General features: G+C 34.3%; 3 protein-coding genes across 3 annotated transcripts; all 3 read right to left on the bottom strand.

Moving 5' to 3' along the window:
* Window positions 1-436: 436 nt before the first annotated feature.
* On the bottom strand, window positions 437-2,871 carry LOC118049088 (uncharacterized). Its single transcript, XM_035058965.2, has one exon. The coding sequence runs from the start codon at window positions 1,298-1,300 to the stop codon at window positions 545-547; it is 756 nt and encodes a 251-aa protein (XP_034914856.1). The 5' UTR covers window positions 1,301-2,871; the 3' UTR covers window positions 437-544.
* A 146-nt stretch (window positions 2,872-3,017) lies between these two features.
* Window positions 3,018-4,646, bottom strand: LOC118049087 (protein CANDIDATE G-PROTEIN COUPLED RECEPTOR 7). The gene has a single exon (XM_035058964.2). It carries the CDS (start codon window positions 4,565-4,567, stop codon window positions 3,257-3,259), a length of 1,311 nt encoding a protein of 436 aa, XP_034914855.1. The 5' UTR covers window positions 4,568-4,646; the 3' UTR covers window positions 3,018-3,256.
* A 3,543-nt stretch (window positions 4,647-8,189) lies between these two features.
* On the bottom strand, window positions 8,190-10,728 carry LOC118049132 (endoglucanase 1). The gene is made up of 7 exons (XM_073407911.1): window positions 10,279-10,728; window positions 9,965-10,174; window positions 9,541-9,741; window positions 9,364-9,456; window positions 9,133-9,294; window positions 8,941-9,052; window positions 8,190-8,855 (listed from the first exon to the last, which is right to left on the bottom strand). The coding sequence occupies exons 1-7, from the start codon at window positions 10,495-10,497 to the stop codon at window positions 8,368-8,370; spliced, it is 1,485 nt and encodes a 494-aa protein (XP_073264012.1). The 5' UTR covers window positions 10,498-10,728; the 3' UTR covers window positions 8,190-8,367.
* Between the last annotated feature and the right edge of the window lie 10,303 nt (window positions 10,729-21,031).

Here is a 21,031-nt window from a genome sequence, read left to right as displayed (position 1 = left end):
CAGATAAGTAAACAATTAATTCCTATAAATATTTAGGTGTTGAACATATATAGCATAAATAAATCAATTTTCCAGCACCACTGGATGAAAACATGTATAGCATGAAAGAATAATACCATCGTAATCGTACTCAAGCGGGGTACAAATTTCTCCATGGGAGAGTTTAGAGACCATAAAAACTAATGATCTTAGTCGTTGACAAAGATCAAATGACAATTGCATCCCACTGTTATAATATCCATTCAATCAGACTAAATGAGTTTTTTTTAAATAAATACCTTACCTAATAATTAATAAATAATATATAAATATTGTAAATCTATTCTGCTTTGAATAATAAATAATATTTTTTGAATAATAAATAATATTTATATGATTTGTTATCTGATGAGTGGAGTAATAAATAAAGATATAAATATAAAAAAACCTTTTGGCAGATAGCAGAAAAAAATTATGGAAAATTGTATACAGTTTAGCCTTTCCAATGGCGCAAGTTCGGAAAAACATGAAAAAATTGGAGAAACCACAAGAGATCCAAATCTCTTCAAAGTAATCTTAAGCTCTTAGCAGAAGCTCTAGAAATCATGTAACCCACACCCAAACACATGACCCAAACCCCAACATCAATAGCCCATCTGACAACCTCCACTTCCATCTCAACCTCTGCACAATCTCGCTCACACCCCTCTTCCAAATCTCCACCGTACGAGAACCCCCTCCCGTCACAACCACAACAACATCCACCATCCGATTCATCCGAAACGACCTCTCTCTCCTCTGGAATCACATCCAGCCTATCACAGCCTCTTTTGCTCTTCCTTTTCCTCGTCACCACCTTCTCAACCAAGACTACCTGTCCCTCCGCCGCCACACGAACCTCCACCATCCTAGCGTCATCACCGCCAACGCCGCCACAACACTCCAACTTCCACCTTTCCAAGTCAGCATCTCTTCTAAAAATCCCCTCCAGCACCCTCTCTTCTCTTAAATAAACCTCAAACCGAACCCCTTCGTTGACCCGAACCCGTTCTCTTGATCCGAACATAACCTCTCCATCTCCTTCCTTTTTATCCACATCAACAATCCTATGAAGACCTAAGAACGCTTTAGCCACGGGTCGAAACTTGTACCCATCACTGACAAGATCATGAGCACGAGGGAGATAAACAAGAGTGAGTGACTCGGGTACCGGTTTGCTATTGGGTCTAAGACCAGTGAACCGGACGTAAAAAGATTTAATCTTCAAGTGCTTTTCTCGGGTTCTTGGTTGTAGCCCATGAAAGTCCGTGGTTCTACACATTGTAGACTTGCAGCAAACTACAAGAATTAAATGAAGTTGCGGGGTTGTTCAAAGAAAGATTTTTATGGCTTTAATAGGGGGGGGGGGGGGTTGTTAACGGCAGCTATGAGAGGACGCGGTTTTTATGTTGTTGAATGACAAAATCTTTTTCTTTCCTGCAAGCGATGGACTTGCTACGTGAGAGGAAGCTGCTTGTTTTGGTGTGTTGTATTGGAGGAGGGGAGTTGGTGGACAGCCGGGTTTTAATCACCCGTTGATCTTGTAGAAGATGTGTGACGTGTGGTGATTTTTTGGATGTCTAAAGTACTCCATTAATTTTATATATTTTAAAGTTAATATCTATATAAACTTTTATAGTCTAAAATTTATAGAATTTAAATTAATAATTTCTAAAAAATAAATTTATAATATTTAAAAAATAAACCTATGCTAGATTCTTCGTTAACTTTTTCGTTTAGTACTTTTATAGAGTTGTAAACATCAATACCAATATAGAATCTAAATCTTTTGGATTTTTTTTTTAATTTTTTTTATTCATTGTCAAATTAGATTATAAGTTTTTATCAAATAAATCTTGGCTTTATTAATTAAAATCAATTTGACATATATAATTCTTTATTATTAGATTTCAATCGTAACAGATATAATTTCTTAATTGTGTATTATGAAATTATTTTGATAAAAACATATTACAAAGAAAGAAAACCTATTCTAGTCACGAGGCCCGGCATGAATCTTGATGGCTCGACAATACCCGAGTTGATCTAAGCTATGTACAGAAATGAGAGAGAAGAGAACGCTACCCCCAACCTAATAACTCTTGGACACTATTTGGAATACAGCTGCTCCAACATGCATATAATTCTGAATGAAAGAAAAATACTCTAACAGAGGATGATCATCACGACGACCATTCTCCGGCCCTTGACAATGGAAGAACCAGTACGCAGAATAGTCAACATCTCACACCAGCATGCATCTTGATAGCAAGAAGCTTACCGACGATTCTACAATGACATTACATGGCAGGCATATTCTAAATAAGAATTCCAAGTGTATATATCAACATCAAGATTCCCGTGTTATAAACTAGCCTACACGGTAACATTCAAAACAAGAGGTGACTACCTCTCTTCGAATTGTCTATATAGTAAGAGCATGATGAAATTCCCAAATAGTAAAACATAAAAAGCATTATAAGCAACAAACCATGGCAACCATTTCGCTATGGATCAATCTAACAGAAATGCACTGAGATTGTCCAAGTAACTAAGTCCAGCAAACCATTACCACCGATCTTGCCAATGATGAAAGAAACAAGAATTCATGGATCAATTCAAGATTGAAGGATTGTACAATTGTTTTTGTCAACAGGAAACAGAAAGTAAATCAAATAGCTACTTGGCATGAACACAGGCTCCTATGATAACTTTATTATGAAACAAGTTTTCTATTACACTAACCAAGATATCATTCTCTGCCACTCAGAATTCAAAGATAAGCATGCATCTAGCTGAACACCCACCAAAATACTATGTGCAAGACAAATCAGACTCAGAAACTGGTGTTGCGTATTTCCCTTAAATCCACCAAGATTCTATCATGTACGAAAAATCAATCTCCAATTTTCAATTCCAAAGTGCACAGATTCACCTAAACTCAACACTTGTATGCTACTTAACGCAAGAACACACACAAAGGAATCAAACATGAAACATTGTCAGAACAGTGGCCAATTTACTTCAAGAGCTTGTACATATTGTTGAATATCCACTTTCACGGAGATACATGAAATTTATAAAACTATTCTACTAACCCAAAAACCAAAATAAAGCACATCAACAAGAAATTAAGAAAACCACACAGTAAACCATCCCATGTAAGCAAAGTTACTGTGGCAATGTTCAAGTATCTACCTCGAATTCTTGACATGTCCATCTTCTTCGAACTCCAAAGTTACAGCTCAAACTCATCTTCTAGCTTCAAGGCCTCAGCCGCAGCCTCTTCCTCTTCATCATCCACAACAAAATAAGGATTATGAGCTTCTGGCTTAAACTTATACCCAGTAAAGACATAAAATGCCAAAGTAGCCAATTCTCCAGCCACCACGCTCGTCCATAAATACTTATAAGAAGTAATTGTCTCCAACGCATAAACCACAACCCTTGTAAAGTAAATATAACAAATCACCACAATATAATACTGCCTAAACAGAGTCAGCTTCATCAAATTCACCGCCGCCTTTCCATCCGTCCTTGCAGCCTCCCTCAAATTCTTAATGGACCAAACAATCGGAAACAAAACAGCGCAACAACAAACAACATCAACCAGCAAGAACACTTGTTTCCATGTAATCCAATCCTGCCCATACGGTCCAGTCTCATCAATAACAACTTGGGCAATATTGGCAACAACTTGTAATGGAATCACAATCATCAAAACCTTCTTTTCTTTATCTTGTAAATACGGTTTCAAAAACGACCACCCAGTACCAATCAAAACAATCAAAGTAAACAACGTAATCCCCTTCAAAAAACTGAAAATGTAAAACAAAACATCCCATCCATGGGCATAACCCGTTCTCTTAATGTAACTCTTATCCTCAGCTTCGCATAACAAATTCACTGTCTTTAAGATTACCACAGCAAGCATGAAGAAATGAATTCGATAAACAGTAAGCCGTTTCCTATATAAAACATAAATCCAAACACCAACTAAACCGAAATAAACCAGCGACAATAAGTAATAAACCCGCGGCAAAATAGTTTTTCCAGCCGACAAATAGTCACGAACTTTACCGCCTCTATCGAGATTATACATGACCGACTTGACGTCCATGGAGACTTTCAACGACGTCAAGCAATTGGCGAATACAAGCGTGTACTGATCGGCGTCGTTTTGAGATACAATTTTGGAGAGGCCGTTTTGGCCTTTCTTGAGGTCGTTGAAAGTGAAAACGGGCTTGATAAGATCTGATTGTAGAGCGCACGTGATTTCACCATCTTCGAGTTGGTTAATAACGTGAAGCCAGGAATCACGAGTGCAGAGAAAGAATCCGATCTTGGATCGGTCGAGATCGGGGTTAGGGTTGGAGAGGTGGATGTTTGTGACGTTGAGTTCGAGTCGGCCGAAGTTGGTGAACCCGAATTCATCGAAAGGGATAATTTGACGGTCATCGGATCGGATATCGGAGAAACGGATCTCGGCTAGGGAAAGGGAGAGTAGAAGAGAAGTGAAAAGGGAGAAGAGGATGAAGCGAGGAGCCATTGATCTGAGAAAGAGGGAATTCGATTCTCAGATCTGTTGGAATCTGAATTGATTAGATCTGTATTTTATTTATCGTTTGCGTCGTGTCGGTCAATGCTTGAAGCTGAAGGAAAGAATACATACATATACATACATACATACATACATACATATACATATACGTATACATATATTTATATTTAGGTGTGAGTTGCTATATTAATCTTTGTTTGGTACTCGTTACGGCCTGCCACCTCCTTTCTTTTCTACCTTCTAGACTGTTACACCAAATCTTTTTATCATATATTTTTCTAATATTACGTTCTTAAAGTTCGAATTCACAAACCCAAAAAATCACACAAATTTTATTTTCTTAAGCACCAAACATCTCGAAGGGTTTCGAATTTTTTTATTCTTCGGCCTTGATTGATATCCAATAAGATAAATAGAAGTCCAGATCTGAATAAATTGGAATAAGATATAACTTCGTCGCGAAGAAGAAAAGGGGAGAGAGAGAGCATGAGGAATCTGGGATCTAAAGAAAGAAAATGACGGAATCACAAACAATTATTAAGATGGAAAGTCTTGAGTGAGATTAGGATTTTGGGTTGGGGTTTTCTTGTAATTACCAATTTGACATCCAAGAAGGTTGCGTGAAAGGAACGGAAAAGCCTGGGGTGGTGATAATTCAACGGAGTTTCTTAAGAGATAATTTCTCGATTTGATTTATGAAACAAGTCAACTATATGCAAAATTTGTTTTTTATTTTTTTTTTATTTTTAAATTTTAAATGTATAGTTTTTAAACTTGGCTTGATGTGCAGCTCAATTCAAAGTCCTGATTCTGAATTTTAATTGGGTTACTAGTAAATAAATTTTTTTTAAAAAAAAATTAAAATGATATCGTTTTAATAAAAAAAATAATAAATTATAACTAAATTTTTTATAATTTTATCAGGTCAATTAGGTTATTAAATTAACCTACTAGGATTTATCAAGGTTTTTTTTTATTATTTTATTTTAACCCAGTTCAATTCTAGCTTCAAATTAATCAAATCTTGAGATTTCACAACTATATTGGAAAGTTTCAAAAAGAGATGTACAGAGAACATGAGAAAATTCAAGTATTGTCGGCTATATTTGGGCCTTGGTTTAGATGTGGATTCCTAGGTTGAAATTAAAGGTGTTGGTTATTATTTTAATGTAGGTCCTGTTGTTTTTTTAAAAAATAAATTTTAAAAAAATAAAGTATTTTTTGATATTTAGTAGTTTAATAAAAAAAATTAGAAAATACTTTTTAGTATTTGATTATATCATAGAAAATGAGTTAGAAAATATTTTTTTAATGTTTAATTTTTTTCAAGTTTATTAAAATAATGAGAAATAAATCTTACAAATTAAAAAAGTTGAATGAGAATGAAATTGAAAAAAATATAAATTATGTCAAATAAAATAAATAATAATTAAAATAATAGAGATCAAATCTAAAAATAAAAAATTAAAAGATGAAGAAATTAAAATAATAATAATAATTAACATTTCATAAATTATTTTTAAAAAAATAAGTAACAATCAAAAGAATGAGAACCAAATTTGATAAATAAAAAAATTCAATTGAAAAATAATAAGGGAAAAACAAATAAAAATTATAAAAATAAAGACCAAAATTAATATAAAAATTAAATTCTAAGGGATGAAATTGAAAAATAAATATTCAAAACAAATTATATATAACAATCAAAAGTTTAAGGATCAAATTTAAATTGATCAGCAAATAATATGATATTTCTAAATTTTTCACAACTTCTGGAAATTATTTTTCGTCTAAAATAAAAGAAAAACGCTTTCCTGAAAACCAAATCAATTTTTTCTTTGACTGGAAAGTGTTTTTTGTTGATCAGAAAGTGTTTTTCGTTGACCAACTTTTTTAATGATAAATAAATACAAGAAAGTTTAGAAAATAGTTTTCCAGAAACCAATTTCCAAAAAACAAACGCAGCCATAATTTTGTTTATTGTTCCCAGCTCCAGATCTCTCCGCGTTATCCGATTAGCTAATGATTTTCTTTTTTTATAATTCCAAAAATATTTCATCTAAATTTTATTTTTTCTTTGTATTTTTATAAAATACATTATATATTCTAAATTAATAACACATCCAAATATAATTTATAAAAATATAAAGAAAAAGTAAAATTCTAATCAAAGAAGATTTTTGTAATTATTATTTTTTCTCTGTAATTTTAGATTAGCGAATGATTTTTTTTTAATCATCATTAGCAAGGTTTTTTTATGTTCCTCTTTTATCATCACAGTTGGATTTTAAGTAATTTCGTTTGTCGGTCCTAATAAAATGTACTTTCATATGTGCAACATGAGAGCTATGAGCATGTTCTAGAGAAATGTAACAAAAGAAACAGTTAAAAAGGCTTTGTTTTTCTTTGAAAACAAAATCTCAAATCAGTCCTTAAACTACTATCAATCTCTAGAAAAACAATTTTTTCAATGTTCAATTTTCTTTCTTTATCTAAGTAAAAATCGCTAATTTCTTTCTTTATTCTAATTAGAAATTTTTATTTTCTTTTTTCATCATACAATTATAATCCCCTGTTTGATTATTTATCTGATTGTCTCCAAGTTTTTGATAGCTTTTGCAATTGATTTTATAATTTGGTTTTGATTTATTTTGTGAAATCTTTCATTTCTCTCTTTCTGTTTATTTGATTTTTGGGCGGTTTATCATGGTATTAATGTCTGAATCTCTGATCTTTGCGGGTCCTTTTCCTTTATAAATAGTTTATCAATAATATTTTTTTTCAAGCACTAAATTGATAATTGTTTCATAGTTAAGAGACTAATTTGAGGTTTTTGTCTGTTTGTTTTTGGCATTTCTCAGTAATTAATGGCGATTTCAAAAGCTTATATTGTTAATCATCCCGTAAATCTCGTATCAACAAACAATTTTCGATATTGACAATGACTTGTTGCTCCTCCTGTTTTAGTGCCAAATGATCCTAGCAACAGTTCAGTGCCATCAAAACCCAAACCCGACTCTAAAAACTTTGCCGGCTGGGGTACTTATTATTGGAAGATGCGTCTTCTTCCTTCTCAGATGGCCTTAGCTTAGCGTCAGAAAGCAGCTCGGGAGAGCTTGGGGATCAGAAAGCTGGCTTGCTATGCCCTTTTTCAAAGAGAAACAGGACCGTCCGCTGCTAGTTCACAGGAGCTCGCTAGGGCTATTTGAACTAATAAGAATCTGTTAGAGTGGGCAAGCAAAGAAGAATCGGAATCATTGCAAAGCAAGGGAATCAACGATCTACGGTGAATTCGATTTCACGATGAGAGAGATTGTCTTTGATGGGGAAAATAGGATTAGGAAGAAGTATACAAGGCCACTGAATGAAGATCGGAGGAAATAGATTAATGGAAAGTAAAATGAACGGAGGTTTCTCATTGCTCTTGCCTCCTGGTGTGGTCTCGTCACAAACTGGGATGACCCTCAACTCAGAAAGTTGCTTACTAGTTTCCAATCCTGCTTACCCTATCTTGTTAAATATTCTCATGAAGTTCTAGGTAAAGTATGCAGCAGTTTCTGATGGATTTAGCAGGTAAGCAGTTGCCTCAGCTTCTTAAAAGATCACGAGGAAATTAAATGAGCAAATCTAGGATTCAATTCGGTATGTGGCTGTTCCGGAACTGAACTGGCAAGCATGATACCGCATCTCAAATACACTAAATTTCTCTCTAACAGCTTTCTTGTGAGAATGTCTTTTCCGACATTACATCTATAGATACTACTAATATGTTGATAGTAGAACTGCTATTAGTTTTTGGCTGAGAAGAAAGCAAGAGCGCCAACAAATGGTGCATTGATATAAGTAGCTGGCTCGGATTGCTGATAGTTGTTTCGATCATCAGCGAAATGGTCTCTGTTATCAGGACCGCCTACTATGGCTCCAACAAGGACATTCGGATTGGGAGAGCTAGAGTAGAGGTACTGAAACCCATCGTTACAGGAAATGCGGTTCGGGTGTGCATGTATTGATGGCACCGAGGAACCCCTGTGATGCACATGTTGTGGATACTTGTTACCGAATCCAACCATGTAAGACATCTTTGCTGGATTATCACCTAAGATATAGTCCACTTGCTTCTTCGCCTGAGCGATGAGTGACTCTGCTGTCACGGTTGAGCCACCGCATTTGGCAACTCCTCCATTTGAGCCAAGATACTTTGCATACGTCAATAGAAGGAAAGTTGTGGAGGTTACATATTGCAAATTGCTTTCAGTTGCTTTATAAAAAAGCCCCCCTGCAAAGCACATGGAAATGCTGTCATATTCACTAGCGTTAAGTTTTCTTGTTAGTATCACAAAAATAATGAAAAAATTGCCCACCAGGAGTGTATTGGGCCTGGAAACTAGAAGAGCCTGGCATTAGAGAGCATATGTAGTTGTCTGAATGCGATTTATATATCTGAAATTCTTCAGTAGTTTTGTCCAAGAATTCCTGTTGAACCACAAAGTTCAAGCTTTATGTGGTTTCTAATATTTAAGCAGGTGAAGCAGGAGATCTGTATACAATAGAACCTTAGAAAGGAGAATCTTAGTCCCGGGTCGCTTGTCATCCCAGCTAAAGGAGTAGTCATCATCATCGGAACCCATTGTGTGACCATTTGACTGGATGTAAGCCAAGTATGTTCCATTCAGCGAGGCTTTATGAAGCCACGAGGCACCCCAGAGAAGCTCATCCTGAATCGACAAACTTAGGTTAAGATCTATGATTGACTTCAGAAAGCCAAGAACTGAAGACAATCTTACTTGGTATCCAGAGTACGAGCAGTAAAATGGGCAGACTGCGGAACTGAGAGAGTCGCTGTAAGATCCTCTATGCCTGTCTGCAAAATCGAAAACCTGCATAATCACAATTAGATATTTCTTGCAAGTGCAGAACCTGACAACTAGTGAACAGTCGATTTAGTTACAATGGATGCTTACTTTCGTTGCTGCATGAAGCAATTCGGTGGAGTAAGAAGGGTCAGACTCTTTGAACACAATTGAAGCTGCAGCCAAGGCGGCAGCTGTCTCAGCAGCCACGTCGGATCCTGGGTTCTGCGCGGTTACTTTGTACACATTGCGTGGTGTGTCCATGTCTTCTGGCCTCTCCCAGCACCGGTGATCCATGTTCGGATCTCCAACCTGCACCATCCAGTGTACACCTAAGTCTCATTTCAAATTATCAAGTAACGCAGAAACCTATTGTGCCTACTGGCCCCTGCTGTCATCCAAGAGTTCAATTTTCCAGCTGCTGTAACGCCATTTCGCAAAATTCTTAATTTATTAATTTGAGGGTAGTGCGCATTTCTCTTGATGAATATGGTTTTATGTGCAAAATTTACAGAATTTCATTATGCATGCTCACTTGAACATATAGTGTGTCAGGGGTGGCAGTGGCCGCTTTTAAAAGGTAGTCAGTGCTCCATCGAATGGCTGCTTCGGCATTCGTAATCTGATTCTGCATCGAGCTACCGAATTCAATGACACTCCATGCCAACAATGTAGTGGTGAAGGCCATTGGAAGGCCAAACTTGACATTATCACCTGCATCGTAGTATCCACCAACCAGGTTCACCTGAAATCCACAAAATAGTAAAACCAGGATAGTCAGTCCCGCTATCTTCATTTTATTATATTCATGAACAGGAAGTTAATTTATAGCAGAAATTGAAATAGTACGTGATAAGCAGAGCCATCAGACAACCCAGAGTCCCCCCTCCATGTTTGCCGTTGGTTCAGTGGCAGTTTTCCCGACCTCTGACCCTCAAAGAAGAGGATGGATATTTCAAGAGCATCAGCATAATCTTGAGAAGTAAAGGCAGTGCTGAAATAGCTACGACAACAAAAAATGATGAACAGAATCTGCAACTTCAGTGAAAATGCAGTAGCAATAGCCATTTTCTCACAAGGCTCCACACTATTGAGTCTGTGATATACTTACTGCAATGTATAGGATTCTAGAGCTTGTGGGTCTGAGCTATATTGAAGAGGAGCTGCCATTTTATAGACAGGAGTTGCAGGAAGTTTGAGAGTTCGTTGGTCGTTAAGAGAGAGATTCATGCTAGTCACGGGATCAACTGCGCAAAATTTGGACATTTTGCTGTAGAGACAACAGCATCCGCAAAACTTATCCAAAATGCTTAATACAGTAAACCTGCAAGTCGTAGACATGATATTCAAAAGAACACAACAAAAGGAAAAAAATTCATATTTCATACCTTAAATGACAGTTCTCGTGCATTAAAATAGTGGGGTTATCTAGAAGAAGAGAGTAGATAAATATAAATCATGCCAAGGTCTTACAGACTGCTCGGATTTTTGTGACCTTGGATACCGTAATTAATGGCCGGAGGGTGGAGTGCGGTACTGGATTTTGGTGGACATGTATCTTGTCTTTAGCAATGAAGTCACGGATACGTATAGAGTCAAAATCACATGAGACTCAACAGAGCCAAGGTGAGGCTTATCAGTTATCACACACAGGTTGGTTACCAGCCATCTGTATGAACAATTTTATTAGTTAAAGTTCAATCTAGTCCAACAATAATTCCATAACTGATCTGATTGGCCTTACTGTCCGGTTAGAGTGGGGTGAATATTGATTTTTCAAGTAGTTTTTTTATTTTTTAAAATTTATTTTTAACATTAAAATGATTTAAAAAATAAAATAAAATTCATTTATGATCAAAATTTAACATAGTTGGTCAAAGATTTTACAATATTGTGGGTAGGAATCACCATCTTGTTTGCAATATTAGCGGCTTGATTTGTGAAGTCCTGAGAGGACAGGAGCCTAAAGATTGGACTCGTTCAGAGGAAAACTTTTTGAGTTAGGAATTTGTGGAATTCGAGGGTCATCTTTAGATAAAGAGACAACATTCTCTGAGTAACTGCTGTTGCTCGAAACTAAATGTTGGTTCCAGAAAACGTTTTGAGGCACCGATTGAAGATTCACATGGAAACCATGTAAAGTATAAAAAAGAAAGGGAAAGGTGCAGAAACACTAAATCGTACCATAGTTAGCTCTGTCAAGTGGATAAAAGCGAGAGGTTTTCTTAAAATATTTGCAAAGACTACTCAAATCAACCTGTACTTTTATTCTTTGTTCTTCGTTATGTAATTATTTTGAACACTTAGCTTGTTAGCGTTTGCCTTCATTCATTCAAGATCTTCTGTTAGAAACTACGTGATCAACAGAATATCTGCAAGGCAAGGCTGTTTTCTACTGGATCCTCTTCAAATGGGGGTGGAACTTGTCCATAAACCATTTCGAAACCCATGTGTCTTCAAGATCTGGTAGTAAAACAAATCCATAAACATGATACAGAGTTTAGTGTTTGCTTCGAAGTCACCACTGTTTCAATTGATAATGTGCACAAATCTCAGTTTGAACGGGCTAAACAATGACTTACTAGGAATCATAGTTAATGGAAGCCCAAATTCATTAGCGAAGAAGTCTTGAGCAGGAATCTTGCACATGTTCAAGCACTTTCCTACACGTCCACTATTCTCAAAGCTCTGTGGTGAGTTTAATTCTTGGATTTTCACTAATGTTCTTATGAGTTTTATTTCTTTTTCGTCTATATTAATGTTGGGATTTCAGAAGGAAGGATGTGTGAAGGTTAGAGGAGGGTGTGGTTGGCTGTTGTGTCCTATTTGATCATGAGCTAAAGGCTGTTGTATCATGAGCTAAAGGCTGTTGTGTCCTATTTGATCATGAGCTAAATATGAAATAGCTATAACACAAAATCTAGAATAAATACGGAATTAAGGGAAAATAGCTCAAATCTCGAGCAATCTGGAGTGGTTCTATAAAAATAAATTATAAAAGATTAAGAAATAGATCTTTTAAATGGATTTTGATCTTGAAAACTTTACCATCTTTATTTTTATATCAACTTTTTAAAATTATAAAAAATATAATTTAATTCATCAGGTTTTATATTTATTTTCTAAAAATCACCGGTTCAAATCTCACAAATTTTAGAGTTATTAAAAATTTATATAGTTATTAATTTTAGAACTTATAAAATTAATCGAGATACATATAAACTAACATGTGCATTTATATTCATGAAAAAAAAATTAACTTTTCAAATTAATAATATTAACTATGTTAATCGACACTCATGGCCCATCAAAACAACAATTGCTCATTTATCGATCATTTATCCTTCGAAGGTATTTCTAGTGGACTTCCATTATCATAACATGATGTAAGACAATAAAATTTCTTAGATCGATCACTAATTTAAGCTTGAATCATCAACAGCAGAATTCAATAAAATATACAAAATAATTGAAAAATAAAAATACATAGATAGGTAGCGTAGGCCCTCAATGAAGAGGATGCTCGTCGTGTTGATACAAGTGGGCCATTGGATTCCAGACAAAAAGGACAGCAATTGCATTACGGATAAAAAGAACTTATCAAAGAAAAGATAACAAAAAAACCAAAACAAAAAACAAAAAATCTGCTTTTCTATGGATAAAAAAGTTAAAGAGCCCTAAATAAACATAAATAAACAAAATGTATAATAAATAAATAAATAAATAACTAAATAAAAAGAAAGAAGAGAAAAGAGAGTCGAAATGTTACCTGACTTTGTTAAAAATGCTAAATCTTATAAAAAAGATATCATGTACCGAAGAATATCGTTCATTGAACGAGAGGTCTACTGATAAACTTCAAGTTGAGATTTGTCGAAGAAGTAACCTCGAGAAATTATTATTATTATTTTGTAAGATTAGCAATATCAAGGAAGAGTTTCATCACGAGATCATCTTCTTCGGAAGGGATAGTATTGGATATGTTTGTGGGCCAGTGAGCCCAATATCCAATGACCTAACAACCAAGTAGCCCAGCACAAAATCTCATCTTGATAAGAATCTGGCCTACAAACATTAACACAAAGACCCACAGGCAAGATCCATTCAAAATTGCTGTTCCATGCTTTCTGATAATAATTAAAAAAATAATCATGAAAACATTAATTAATCACTGTCTGGGTTTGCAATCGATGAAATTCTGCTAAATACCAACTTCTTAGTGGAACTGTTTGTTGATATTAGCATTAAACAAATAAAAGGGAAGGAAAAATGACATGTTTATGATCATCCAGGTAGATAGAATTAGATTTGAAATGAAATTTGTGAAGAAATCTGGATGTCTTAGATATGAAACTTGATGAAAATCCGATAATATCAATTTTGATTGTTAAATCGTGTTTAAATAAACTAATTGTTTTTTAATAAATTCTAATATCAGTTTTCCCATTAATAACCTGTTGGGTCTCCTAAAATCTTAATTAGACTCTAGTTTTGTTTGTTTTAATTATTTTTTTTAGTTAATTATTTTTAAATTTTAATTAGCTTTTTTTTTCCTAGTGTTTTTAGTTATTATTCATACTTTTATAAAATATCGGATATTATTAAAGCTTTGACTTTGAGGCTTAGTTTTTTTCTTTGCTCTATTTGCCCACATGCCAATCTCCTGGCTGCTGCATATTCCTGGCTACCTGCTAACCACGAGATGCAAAAAAAAAAAAGCACAGGGTGTGACAGCTCACAAGAGGCAAAGCATTACAGATCGCATGCAAAGATTAAGAAAGTAGATGCATCTCACATGGTAATGGCTCAAAATTCAACACTGACTTGGGTCTTAATTTTACAGAAATCCATATCCTGTTGTAGGGGACTTAACCCCATATATACATTGTTTCTTTTAACACTCAACATCTCATCTTTGCTTTCAGTTCTTTCAATGGAAGGAAGTCAACGTTGGAACTCGAGGGATTCCAAAGAAGAGAGGGACAAATCAATAAATAAGAAGCTTCGGGAATGCAGTATTATGACAGGCTTGATAGTTATGGGTCATCAGAACAAACTTGAGTCTGGCTTTTGACTTTTGGTCTCTCTTGCACTCAACTCCACTCAGGACTTGTAGTAATAGCTGTCATGTGATGGTGGTAGTTTATATATAAAGAGAATATCGAAGTCAATTGCAGAGAGTAGTGCTAGTGATCATCTTTGTTTTCTTATAGGGAAATATAGTTGGCATAGAAGGATGAATTCATTGATTCTGTGACTCTTTATTACAGCAAGACAACCAGCCATTGCAGGGATGACCTGCAGGTTGAGCTAGCATGGTGATAATAAATGCTAGCTAGGAAAACTCTAAGATGATGCTCTTGAATTCATATCTACTGCTGTGAACAATGTGTTCCTAATGTGAGCAACTTATTATATAGTTCTTAGCTATTGCTCTTACAAAGAGCATGTAGTAATTAATCTCTTAGCATTCTAGAGTTTAAAATATTACAAAAGATGGATCAACAGTATTGAAGCGAATTATGAAGCTGTCAGTTCATACACAAGGCCATACAAATTACTGGGCACAGGAGATGTTAGGGAACTGCCTTTTGGACTTCGAGATGATGTCTATCATTATATGTAAAACCTCATATACACTAGCCCGGTACGAATATGTATCTCCAGGAACACAGACAACTGCCTAACAATAGAATCACAGGTAAAAATAGCACACCCTAGCTGATGAATTATTAGGAAGTATGGTTGTGGAGATGAAGCATATTAAGAGCTTATGCTTCCATCATCATCAAGCAATTCGTTTGCAATGATAGTATTAGCAGCTTTTGTAGGGTGATGAGCATCTCAAAACAGCACATACTTGGATCGATCATCACATAAAATAGATTGTGAGCTTTCATTAGCAGCCTTGAAGCAAACAAATGGGGGAAAGTGTCCCCCACAACATGGCTCAAATCCTAGCACGTTAGCACCCAAGTGACAATTAGAAACCAGCATCAATGGGAGAAAATATAAATTTATCTACAAGAAATTAAAATATATGAACGTACCATATTTTGGAGATAATTTAGGATTACCTTGAAAACAATTTCATGTGTTTGTTGTTAAATAATATTTATATAATATTATTTGTATTTAGATTAAGCTTATAAACTTATAATATATAGATTATTTAGAATTTTAGTTTATTTTTTTGTGTTTGATTTTAATTATTTTAACATTAGCATACACAAAAATAGATTGAGGACCCATCTCCTATTAAGTCATCGAGCATTATTTTCAGTTTCTTGTTGCAGTCCTACCAAACATGGTGGTAGATTGAGAGGACGAACAGACGGTATGCAACCGAGCGTTCAAAGTCCAGCTACGATGAACTTTCTAGCTCCTAATTCATGGAGTCTTTTATATATAAACAGAACATAAAATTATCAAAGAAGGGATTAAAATTGTTTATTTAAATAAAAATGAATGATACTAATTAAATACATAAAATAATTATTATTTTATATGATAACGTTTTAAAATGTTTATAACAAATTCTAAGTAAAAAAAAACTAAGCATATAAATTCATTAGAAGAATTAAATGATTATTAACAAATGCGCTAAGGTCATCCATTAGCCTGACCAACATCTTAACGAATTATTATCTCTCTCTCTCTCATTTATCCCAAACCATTAATTTTAAAACTAATGATGAAATTAAACATGACTAATCATGTTCCTTTAAAAATATTAAATATTTTCTACTAAAAATATTTATATTTTTAAGGACAAGCAAAATGGTCTTATCGGGTGCTTCGGTTTGTAAAAACTACTAACATTTCTTTGTTGATTATTTTATTTTCCAAAGATTACTACATCTTTTGATTGTACTTTGCCTATAAGCAATGTAACTTTCTTCGCTTCGTATTCGGGTTTAAAAGCCCTTTAAATTAATGTTTATATATTTATAACCATACTCATAAGCCATAAGGAAATCGCTACAGAGAGATCGAGCCAGTATTTGATTGAAGTTGGGAGGTTGAACAAACATCCCCCGATCTCTAAGTTTTTTGTGGCCTTCTGGTTTTATGAGATAGATTGGTGGAGAGAAAACTTGCTTTACACAAGGAGTTTTTCACCTGGATGGTATGGATCCTTTTTTATTGGCGGAGATGGTTGATGGGGTTCCCTATGTTTAGCAGATGTGAAGACTTGCTCATGGTGATTGTTTGAATGCAGGGCTAATGAGCTTAATAGGGGATCACTCATGGAGATTGATCACGTACGGGGATTATTGATAGAGACAATATCGTGATCTCCAAGGATACTAGTCGGATACAAACAAAGAAATTTATTAGACTTGAAGATAACTGGAGAAAATCTTACATAGGGAGATATGTACACTCGCACTCACACATGAGGGATATTAATAGAGATTCTTATGGTGACATAGAAATAGCAGTTTAGATTTTTACGGATACGTACAACATTGGATATAGAGATACCGTGAAAAGAATTTAATGACAACAGCGAGATACCCATGAATAATTTCATGAAAACTTGGAGATGACCATGAATACATGAAGATAACCTGGAGACATGGCGATATCGAGATAACCACGAAGAAATGGACAAGTAGAGATATCCATGGAGAATTTTATATAGATCTGGATATGTAAATGGATATATGGAGATACCCAAGAAGAATTTCAAATATACTTGGAGATGTCCGTGGAGATGTGAAGAAGTTCATGGAGAATTTCAAGGAGTACTAGAGGTATACATGAAGACATTGGAGTCTATTATATTTTTATAAATACATGGAAATAAATAAAGGACACATGCAAATAGGAAAATAAAATAGAGGGATTTATTTGCAAAAAGAATATATATTTTTTCATTTATAACACATTATTCGAGGTACATTTTTAGAGGGTGTTAGTGCCATATATAAGGGAGGTTCTTACCATTTTTTATGTCTTAGAGAGGGTAGGTATTGGTTTTAATTACTAAAATAATTTTATAAGGTTTATTATATTTTAGTGCCAGCTTAACTTTCTCTTTGAGGTTGTATATTGCTTATAACTCTTCAAAACAAGATCATTGACCTTGAACTACCTATTTTGACCTTAATATTATGGTTTTGAGCAGTTTTATGCATGTATGCTTTATGCCTTAAATGAGTTGACAATCATTGTCCATTAATAAGTTTAGGTGAGTTTAGAGTCCTTCGTAATTCTTTTTAGGGGAGTATTAGAGTACCATGTAACAAGGGCATTTTATTCTTGCAAATGTAATATTATATGTTTTATAAGTGAGAAGGAATGAGGTCTTATTGGTGAAGGATTTTGGTGTAGTTTTGTATGTTCATAAAATTTCATCAAAAGGTTTTACCCATCCTTATTTAGTTTTTAATATCTTCTTTCTAAAACCACTCAAGAGAACTCAGTTAGTGAGCTATAGCTAGCTAGGTTATTTCATAGTCTAAAAGCTTGATTTCTTTGGTTTAGGAGTTCTAGGTGGTTGTTTCATAGCTATCCAAGGTGTTGTTAGTTGGACAATTAAAAAAATGATGTAAAAGATGGTTGTTTGATTCTCTTTTCACTTTGATTTCTCCTCCCTTAATGCACAAAATTCACCCTTATTTATAATGGATGAAAGAGATATATTTAATTTTTATTGAGAATAAATCTTGGCATTTGATTCAAATAGGAATGATTCCAACTGTCAGCCAAAAGTCATCATCACAAGTTATGAAATTTGGCAGCGAAAGCTAATCGAGTCAGCCTTTTTATAGCGTTGTTGTGGCGCTACAAAGGCGACCAGCCAACAAGAATTATGCTTGGGTGTGGTATGGTGTTAGGCCACGAGAGTGGTGTCTTGTTTGGTAGAGAAATGATGCATTAAATGTTCTTGAAAAATAACCACTCGAGCAACCGTTCGGGTACAAAAGGTTGAAGATGATGAATGGTGGCTAAACAACAAGTTGTCTATCACTTTTTTGTTTTTGTTTTTGTGTTGGTTAAAACAACATTGTTTTTTGCCAAAACAAATCCTTTTGATTAAAAAAACATTGTTTCATTTAAATTAAAAGGCGTCGTTTTGATACCTTTAGATTTTTAATTAGGGATTTGACTAAAATTAATTTTAATCGTTTCTCTTTTGGTTTTTTTTAATTGCATCCTTAATTGATTTTAAAATTTTAATTTTATGCAATTTTACCCTTTCCAAACTTGAAGTTTAGTGCCTTTTCATTTTGATTATTGGTTTTTTATTTATGCAAATTGATCTTTAATTGACCATCTAATTTCAATTTACTTCAATTTCACCCTTGTTTTCAATCAAATTGAGTCCTCAAAGTTTTGCGTCTTTTTCAAAAAATTAAATCATTGGTCGTGAATTTTCTTAATTTAACCCTTAATTGATCATAAACTTTGATTTTCTTGTAATTTTATCCTTGATTTTAATCAATTGATTTTTAAAAAAAATTAAGTCTGGTCATCTAAAATTGATATAATCTTATTGATTAAGCTCAAATTTAGCTTCCAAACTTAATATTTCACTAGTTAAGTCCTTAATAAAATTAATTTGACCCCTTAAAAGTATAATTAAATTCTTGCATCTATTTAAATCTTTTAATTTGACATTAATTTGACATATGATTAAATCAAATTGGAGTATTAAAAATCTAATTAAGTCCCTAGACTTAATTTTATGCAGATTCGTTCAATAATTATTTAATTTGACCTTAAATCTGCATTATCTCTTCGGTCTTGGATACAATAGAGTATGATTAGGCTCTCAATTTTGTTTAAAACTTCAGCTTGATTATTCTATATATTTGAAATCTTTATCGGCTGTTTTTATCAAGTTATATACTAGGCTTTTTGTTATTTTTTTTTAATTAAATTTTGAGGGGAAAACCCCAAAAAAAGATTATTACATCTATAATGCTTAGTTAAAAAGGATTCTTTTTGCTATCGAGAATATCTTTGTGGATGAGGAGAATCTTGATTGATTTTTTTTTACCTTATTTTGTCCTATTTTTTTTCAAGAAAATAGACTTCTTCGCTCGCGTTGGATACGTGTAGCGAGCTTAACGGTTGAGCCTTAAGACGTTCTTGTGCGGTCAAGGGGACTTCATCAAGAATTCTTATCTATTGTGTTAGCTATTGAAGATCTAGAGTTGCAAGTGGTGTCCAATCTAAAACCCTTTCATGGGCAGGGTTTCTAAACAATATACCATGAGATATTTTCAGAGATTGTCCAAGTGGAAGGAAGGGGCGTCAACTAGCTTTTAGTTTATGATCCCATGTAAAAGGTGCCAACTAACGAGACTTGATCTCGTCTAGAGGGCTTTGGAGGGACTGCAAGCTTCTAATAGGTGGGATGGACTTGTTGAGCCTGCATAATTCTACAACCAAATAATTAATATGTTGAATGCACAAAGGACTTTCTGATATTTAAGTTAGTAAAGCAGAAGGATAAAGGGTTTTTTTTCCTTAATGCTAGTGGAGTTAATATATAAAATTGATTGAGAGAAATCATAAGAAGCTTTGAACGTAACAGCTTAGAATGCTTGTATTTCAAGGACGTCGGTTTTCTTTCATGTTCTGTTCTTACCTCGCATCACAGTTAAAACATTTATTCTTGAAGGAATACGTACGTCCACTTGAATAATGGCGGAGGGCATAAAATACATTACTACCTCGTCTTATCACTCTTAGAGGTCTTTAGCTTCTGGTGGGTAGCAACGCCCTGTTTGGGGTGGCGTTGTCACCCCCACCGTCAATTTATGGGTGAGTTGGGTATGGCTAGCGTTGCCATGTGTCCCCTAGTTCTAACATGGTAATGTGTTGCTGTAGGAACATGTTGCACTCCTTTGAAGTAGAGTAGATCCTCGTGTAAACAAAACCTTCGGGCAAAGCGGCACATGAAGGCTACCCTCGGTAAGCCGCCATACTTGAGCTTGGGTTACATCGATGAAGACTTTTTTATCACAATGCGGTCACCGATTGTGCCCTGCCTATTTTTAGGTCTGTCAAAGGAGCGTCTATGAGCCCTCATCCCTTTAATATTACTCTATTTTTATTTTTTAGCACCGAACTAATATATATTTGTGATGAATTTCGTAATTTCACGATACAATTAATGTTATACTTGTATCGAAATTAATTAATTAATTAATATTAAAGGATACTATTACGAGATTTTCAAAGTAAAAATTAATTTTAGATAATACTTGATCCGCAGGTCAACCAATCTATCCAAGACTCTTGGGTTATTAATTTTGCGTTCAGTAATTTTGAATTTCGAGTTGAAAGTACTAGACTAATTACTCTATGTTTGGATCAATTTCACAGGTTGGGTTTTTATTTATCACATGTAATCGCTTTCATGAGTTCGAATAGTGATCATTTAATTAGGTTGGGAGATTATAAGGAGAAAAATGTTATGATGATCCCACCCATTAATGACTCTCACTGATCGATGACTTTGAGTGAAAGAAACGGGCTCGTACTAATGACATTGAGTGAGAAGAACTTGAACTTGATTAGTCTTACCAATTCTTAGAATAGTTTACATGGGAGTTAATTAATGTTGACACCTTAATATTAA

The sequence above is a fragment of the Populus alba genome, chromosome 3 (genome assembly GCF_005239225.2).
Source record: "Populus alba chromosome 3, ASM523922v2, whole genome shotgun sequence".
In the NCBI taxonomy this organism is placed as follows: Eukaryota; Viridiplantae; Streptophyta; class Magnoliopsida; order Malpighiales; family Salicaceae; genus Populus; species Populus alba.
The sequence above is the reverse complement of the archived record's forward strand: the minus strand, read 5'-3'. Positions and strand labels throughout refer to the sequence as shown.